This window comes from Atractosteus spatula, chromosome 1 (assembly GCF_055471065.1).
Source record: "Atractosteus spatula isolate fAtrSpa1 chromosome 1, fAtrSpa1.hap1, whole genome shotgun sequence".
NCBI lineage: Eukaryota > Metazoa > Chordata > Actinopteri > Semionotiformes > Lepisosteidae > Atractosteus > Atractosteus spatula.
Window position 1 is genome coordinate 58,835,505 of NC_142706.1, and position 7,395 is coordinate 58,842,899.

Consider the following 7,395-nt stretch of genomic DNA (forward strand, 5'->3'; position numbering starts at 1 on the left):
TGTTTTCATGGGCACATGGAACCGCAGACCCTAACACTTCTCTCTCTCCGCCTCTCCCACAGACGTGTCTGGTGTGCCGCAAGGGCGACAACGACGAGTCCCTCCTGCTGTGCGATGGCTGCGACCGGGGCTGCCACATGTACTGCCTGCGCCCCAAAATGACTGCCATCCCTGAGGGGGACTGGTTCTGCCCCGTCTGCATCTCCAAGGTGAGACAGCAGTGGGGAGAGAGAGGACCCACTTCCACAAGGCAAAAGAGTTGCTGGGCTCCCAGGCTCACTTCCTGGAGCACTCAGTTGCTTATGGGTTGCGTCCCAACCGGAGCCTTTAGGTAAAGTAGATGTAGACAGGATGATAGTTGAGGTCTTTCTGTAAGAGTTGCTATTTGTACCTGAGTGAGAGTGGCGTCCAGATCAGTAAGAAGAAGACACATGCAGGGGAGGCAGACAAGCCAGGCGTGCAGGCAAGGGTATCCTCAAAGGGAGGTTGGTGGAAAGGACTAAGTTGACATAAAGACTGATCTTACATAGCCCGCTCCCGCTGAGGCAGGTGTGGAACACAGGCAGGCACACACAGGTGGAACAGATCTGCTTCCAGCGCGTGTAGTCACGGCAACCGGCTGATTGAAGGGTTTAGCCGAGGCTCTGCCATTTGGCTCGCGGTGATTGTTCTGCTTTCTCCAGCGCAGGATGGAGTATGACACTTTCACTGTAGAGACCAAAAACACTCACTTCATTAGAGGTACAGTCGGAACCCCTCAGAGGCTGGTTAGAGGAGTGTTGCCGCCGTGTACTCAATGAGACCCGCTCTGTAACCGAGAGCTTAGGTGGAGAAGAAACCCAGAGAGCTTGGGTCCTCCTGGAGCTGAGACTGAGACTCCTGGGTCGTGGAGATCTGAATCTCCTGAGCCAAGTCAAAATGGGGATCCCCGTGGCCCCTCACAGACGGGTCAGCACACCTGGCCTCTGATCTCCACACCCGCTTGGGCCTTCCTGAGGCACTAATTGGAAAGGTGCCTGTAAAACCCCTGGAGTCGTTAACTCGCTCAATTAAGTCCTTGGGGAGGGGTCATAAAACTAGAGATCCCTGTGGTCTGAAAGGGCCAGGAGTTACCTGAGAGCTGGCTTGTGTCCCGACTGCCACCTCGGCTCTTCTGTGACTCTGTACCTCATCCGATTTCACCCCAACGATCCCGCATCCTCTCTTCCACACCAGGCGAACGGCGAGTCTCCGCGGCGACGGAAGCAGCCCTCGCGGGGGCAGAAGCGCCGCGCTGGCGGCTGGTTCAGCTCCGGCAGCTCGGAGGAGGACGAGAGCCCCAGGCGGGGCGGGGGGAGCATGCAGACGCGGCGGAGGGAGGGGCCCTCCTACGCACACTCCCGCTACTCAGGGGACAGCGGCCACTCGCCCTCAAAACGCAGGCGCATGGCCACGCGCAACCAGCCCGACCTCACCTACTGCGAGTGAGTGTCCGCTCGTCTGTTGTCCAGTTGGCCATCGCCAGGTGCCCACAGAGCCCTGGTACAGAGCAGGCGTTCCCATCCCTGGCCCTGGGGGGCCCCTGTGTCTCCTGGTTTGTGCTCTGTTGTACGAGAACGCCGGTGCCGTTGGGCTGGGCGTGACATGATCGGCTCTGGGTTCTGTGCTGCAGGATCATCCTGATGGAGATGGAGTCTCACAGTGATGCCTGGCCCTTCCTAGAGCCCGTGAACCCCCGGCTCGTCCCAGGGTACCGCCGCATCATCAAGAATCCCATGGACTTCCTCACCATGCGGGAGAGGCTGCTGCAAGGGGGGTGAGAGCTGCCGTGGATATCACATGACACAGGCTTTACATGGGGGTGTCCAGTCCTGGTCCTGGGGGGGGGTCAGTGTGTCTGCAGGGTGTCCAGGCCTGGTCCTGGGGGGGTCAGTGTGTCTGCAGGGTGTCCAGTCCTGGTCCTGGGGGGGTCAGTGTGTCTGCAGGGTGTCCAGTCCTGGTCCTGGGGGGGTCAGTGATAGTTTAGGTCAGTGAGAGCTAAGCTAGAATGATAGTTTGTAGATACACTGCCCCCCAGGGACATGACTGGACGCCCTGTTGTAAATAAGTCGAGTCTCACACTTGGTAGGGTTATGGGACTGGGCTCCCCCAGACAGTTCCAGCGGCAGCTGTCCAGAAGTGCAGGAGTGCAGCTGGTCCAGTCGAGCCTTAACTGAGCTTGTCTGACACACTGTGGTAGGCTTTGTGCCTTTTTGACAGTGGCCTGGCCAGTGTGCCGAAAGGCTGGCGTGATCTGACCCCCCCCCTCCCCCTGTACCCGCAGGTACTGCAGCTGTGAGGAGTTCGCCGCCGACGCGCAGCTGGTCTTCGACAACTGCCAGCTGTTCAACGAGGACACGTCGGAGGTGGGCATGGCGGGGCACTCCATGAGGAAGTTCTTCGAGAGCCGCTGGGCCGAGTTCTACCAGGGCAAAGACAAGTGACGCCCGGGAGGGAGGAAGGAAGGCCGGGCGAGAGGCGGGGTGGGGCGCTGGGGGCTGGGGGGCCCTGAGGCCTGACCCTCCGGTGGGCCCCTCAGGAGCCCCACCCTGTCGTGGACGCTGGAGGTTTTCTCCCCACTACTACTACTACTATTACTACTACTACTGCTACTGGAGCCCCGCGCGGGCCTGCAGCATATACATATAGATATGAATATATGTATATTTCTATAGAAGGTGGTTTTTCCAGTCTTTATAAACCCCTCCCCTGGTTCTGGCCTGTTCACGCGCACCTCTCCACCTGAAGGGAAGGCACTCCTGCACCCTCTTCCCCTCTCCAGCTTCTCTCAGGACTACGTCGAAGCTTGGGTCCCCCTCCCGCTCCCCCGCCCCGCTAGCTCCCCCTCGTGCCCCGGCTGGCCTCCTGCTCCTCTGCGAGGTGGGGGGTCCATGCGCAGGGAGCTGGTGGGGTGGGGGGGGAGGAGGAGGAAGAGGAGGAAGAGGGAGGCGGGCGAGGGCCCATTGTAGACTCGCACTCCACTGTTCTTCCGGGTGCTGGCCCAGAGAAACTCTAGTCCACGTTCGAACCCCCCGCGCTCAGCGGCGCTGACGGCTTGGGGCGCAGAGCGGGGTCGGGGGGAGCTTCCCGGTCCCCCCGGGATTTGCCGAGCCGCGCCTCCCTTGCTGCATTCGGGTGAGACGTCGAGCCGAGGTCCCGTTGCCGTGGAATCGGCGCCACAGATCACCCCCTCCTGGCCTCCCTGCCCTCGCTCCACACAGGAGTGGGCTCTGTGGCCTCTGCCCTTGGGGGGCGTGGTTCCCAGACGGACCGGACGGCAGGCGCTGGGCCAGCCTGAGCAGGGACACCCCCGTCGTCGCCGGGACTCTGGCAGCCCACCGCTTCCCTTCTCCAGAGTGGGTGTGGAATATCCCTTTGTCGGAAGAATGTCATGTAGCAGTCCAATGACTGGATGTCTGTTATTTTTTTTAAACCTATATATAAAAGGTCAAAGGTTAGCAGGGGTTATTTCATAGCAATAGGTTAATAGTGACTGTGTACAGAGCACATATTAGTGATGTCTAGGGAATGCGTTAAATGGCCAGTAAAAAAAAAAAACTGAAAAAATATGAAATTTCTGCTCTTGTTGTTTCAAAGGCTGTCCTGTCCCGTCGGACAGCAAACTTCCCAGAATGCCATGCTGCTAGACACACAGTACTGTTATTAGGTATTGGAGGATGGTTCTTTGTTTTTTTGTTGCTGCTTTTTTTTTTTGGGAACGGCGCGAGGAGGGCCCATCGTTTCGAACCCCTTTAACGTTTTAGGTTCGCAGAGGAGTCGTTGGCGTTGTGTTTGAACAAGGTGCTGAAAGGGAGTTGTGCATCTTGGGAATCCAGACCTGTGCTTTTGGTGGAAGTTGGGATTTTGCGACTGAAATCTTTCTTTTGCCCTCAAACTTGGTTGACGGCAACTGGAGCGAACGCTCGCTGCAGACCTGATCCGTCTGCCAGATCCGATCCGATCAGCAGGAGAACCCACAGTCATGCTGTTAACAGTTCTGGGGGGGGGGGGGGTGTGGGGGGGTGTGGTTATTCTGCAGCTCCGGCCTGCGGTGTCTTAAAACCACAAATATCCAATCTTAACCAGGGTCAGGACTGGCTAAAGGTGAGAAACTGAGCCCCGGTTTTAACTTGGTGTTGGTCCAGCTGGGTAAGAGTTCAGGAAAGCCCAGAGCTGGGTCTGAGGGCAGGGTTGTTAGGATTTCTCAGTTCAGGTTTGTTCAGTACCCTGGGGGGTTTATCCAACATGGTTGGGCTGTTGAAGACTTTAGAATAAAATTCCTCTCTAGCTCTGTAATCGGAGAGCTAAGTGTTTTTATAGCGTATTTCAGAAGACGTTCAGGTCTTGATGATTGTGGGGAGAGGGCTAAATAGCATTAACCTTGTTTTCCTGATGGTCTGCACTGTAATCAGTCAGGGCATTAACTATCCATCAGTTGTAGCAGATGAGTTGTGCAGTAGGAACTCAGTTGAGTTCCTAGTGAAGGTGTAGTGAAATCAAGGCAGCACATGCAACCGGGACTTTTATGAACTCCCAAGATAATTAGCCAGGTGTGCTATGTCTTTACTGAAACAAGTGTGGGAATTCACAAACTCCCTGGTTTCACGTTCTTCCTGAGACCCATAAAAAGGGCTGGCACTGGCCGCCGTTGTCCTCGTCGCCGACCCTGTTCTAAGTGGGTGGTACAGGCCCAGAGCTTGCCTAAAAATAACAGCTCCTTGCGAAGCCGGAGAGATTAAATCCTGGCAGGTGTAAACGTTACTGATGAGGAGCACGCCCCCTATGAAAGCGGGGGGAGTGGAAGGGCCAGGCCACAGCAGCGGCGCTGATCTTGCTCTGCTTCCGGGCTGTGGAGCCGCACAGGCTCCGCCCCCACGCGCCTTGAGGGACGGATATCAGTGTGAAGGTGTCGGGGGGAGGAGGGGGGATGTCAGAGTCAGGGTGACCTCTTGGCGTGCATCTCGTCAGGGGAATCTCGAGCTCAAACGGTCCCCTCCCACCGCGCGCCACCGGGAACGTGGTCCTCTCCTCCGCGGCCACGCCCACTTGGCAGCGATCGGGGAACACGAGGTCTCTGTGAGGGTGTCCCTTCCTTCGGGCTGATAGCGGGACAGCCCAGGGCCACCATCGCTGGTCAGGGACTCTACTGGATGCTCCTTCCTTGAGTGGCTGTGAAACCAGCTTGGCTGGTTCAGTTTGGACGCTGCGGCTGCTTTTCAGAAAATCTGACCTCCTTGTAGACACACCTACCCCCTCGCTTCCCTTTATATACCCCCTTCTCCTCCCCACTCTGCCTCCGTCTGACCCTCACCACCCGCTCTCGCGGCACTGCAACACTAACGCGCTGCCCGGCCACCGGAACTGATGAAATTAGGCGCTGTCCCGAATTAACTCGTCTTCCTGGAGGGCGCATTTGCCTGTTGAAAGCGTGGGTGCGCCCGGTGGTGTGAAGCTCTTCCAGTGACCTTTCCCCCTTGGACTCTCCCTTGAGTGTGTCCCGAGAGTAAGGAGAGAAGTGGGAAACGTGGATTGGGATGTCCTCGTTCAGGGAAGCACGATCAGGGTGCAGTACTGAAGTACTGAAAACCCCAGACTCTCGGTAGGGGCGAAGAGCTCCTAGGTCATCACGCTAGTGGTTGGAGAAGGCGTCTGCTCTGCTCGACACGTCGGGGGGGGGGGGTTGAGGTTCTGGTGTCCAAGCCCAGGTTCTTCAGAACCTTGGCCAAGCAGAGGTTTCAGGATGTTGTGCATCTAGGTTTTTACTTTACTGATCATTCCCCCCTCCTAAAAGAAGCTGCCCTGTTCCTCGGGCTAAAGGGTCAAGGGTTTGTATGAAAGGCCCTGGGGGGAGGGGAGTCTAGGTGGCGCTGTCGCCTTCTGCGCGGCAGCAAAGCTTTACCAGCTCGGCCGGCACCTCCTCGCCACGCGCCAGAGACCCATCTTCTTCTCCGTTGTTGGTTTTTGTGTCGGATGGTGTTGAAGCATCGGTTTCTCTTGGTTCGCTCGAATTCCTGGCGCTGAGAAGCGGAGCGCGAGCGTGTCTGATTCCGTCACTTCTGTGGTGTGGGCAGGTGTAGGCGTGAGAGGGTGTTGGGGAGGGGCGGGGGGTACCCTGTTCTGCAAAGTACTCATGGGGTCGGGCAGGTTATTGCTTTCTCTGGAGCCGTAGCTTTGATATTGCCCGTTTCAGGAAGGCCTGCAGGGGGCAGCGTAGAGCAGCGGACGTGGATTGCTGACTGGAAGGTTGGGGGGGCTCGGGGCTACAGCGCAGACACTGCTGCCGCTGGCACGCTGCTTAAGGGTGGTCACCCCCCAGCAGCATCTCGGATTCTTGAAACGGAAGAAAGCTGGGCAGCAGGGCCGACGATACGTCCGCGTCCTTTACACACTTGGCGTCTTGCAGGAGGGCGAAACGAAACCGTACCCAAACCCGGAACATCCATGCACATCCCGACCGATCCAGGGGCTCCTCTCGGGAGGGGGAGGAGCCAGCTCTTCCATGAGGGAGCTCCGCGTGCCGTCTGCCGAGGAATTTTCAATGTCTTCTCCTCCGCCGTCATGTTCTCCGTTTCTCTGACGACTGCGGCCTGCTCTTGTTTTAATAGTGTTTCTTTTAACGTTGAGTTCAGTCTGCTCTCGGGTGTTAAGAGCCTTCTATTTATTTATTTATTCATTCGTCTTTTTTTGCATTTTGATCTTCTGTTCCTCCAAAACCCACAAATTAACTTCGCACTGAATTAGCAAGAGCTTGGTTCGGGAGGGGTAATAATTCTGAGAAAACTAAATCGAAATGGTTTTATTTCCAAGTTCCGATGTGTTTGAACGTGCTTGAGCTTTCGGTTTCTGACACTGACGTGAAACTGGTCTCTACTGGTCTGCGACGAAATTAAAAAAAAATAGGAAAAGATGAAAAAAAAGGTTCCTTTAAACACAAAAGGGACATACTTTTCTATAACCAAAATGTGGTGTTTAGTGAATAATTTTTAATAATGTACAGTTTTTTGTGACTTTAAATTTATTCCTTTCTATATTTTTAGGACCAATATATCATTTTTAAGAGAAGGCATTAAAAGGAATCTCTGAAACATGTTGTACTGATGTGATGTGACACGTCTGCATCTGTAGAATGTACTGTGAGTTGAATAAACCACATTAGTAGAGAGAGAATTAACCCGTGTGCATCTCCTTTCTATTACAGTAGCATCCATAGAGCTTTTAGTTAATCTAGATCAAGTAAGATAATTGAAGTCCAGTGGGCGGTGGGATGAAAAGGGCATTATGGATCTCTGAGAGCCCTGTGATGAACTGGCGTCCCATCCAGAGTGTACCCTGCCTTGTGCCCGTTGTTCACTGGGATAGCAACCTGTATTGGAAGAA

The 7,395-nt window shown here is 55.5% G+C and overlaps 1 protein-coding gene across 4 annotated transcripts in view; it reads left to right on the top strand.

The window, feature by feature from the left end:
* The window catches only part of baz2a (bromodomain adjacent to zinc finger domain, 2A), a 43,798-nt gene extending 36,609 nt beyond the window's left edge, over positions 1 to 7,189 (top strand). For all 4 annotated transcript variants that reach the window (XM_088912916.1, XM_088912906.1, XM_088912924.1 and 1 more), the window contains exons 27-30: positions 63 to 209; positions 1,216 to 1,463; positions 1,652 to 1,795; positions 2,303 to 7,189. In XM_088912916.1, the coding sequence (XP_088769042.1) occupies positions 63 to 209; positions 1,216 to 1,463; positions 1,652 to 1,795; positions 2,303 to 2,462 (699 nt within the window). In that variant the 3' untranslated portion in view covers positions 2,463 to 7,189. The remainder of the gene's footprint in view (positions 1 to 62; positions 210 to 1,215; positions 1,464 to 1,651; positions 1,796 to 2,302) is intronic.
* The last annotated feature ends 206 nt before the right edge of the window (positions 7,190 to 7,395 follow it).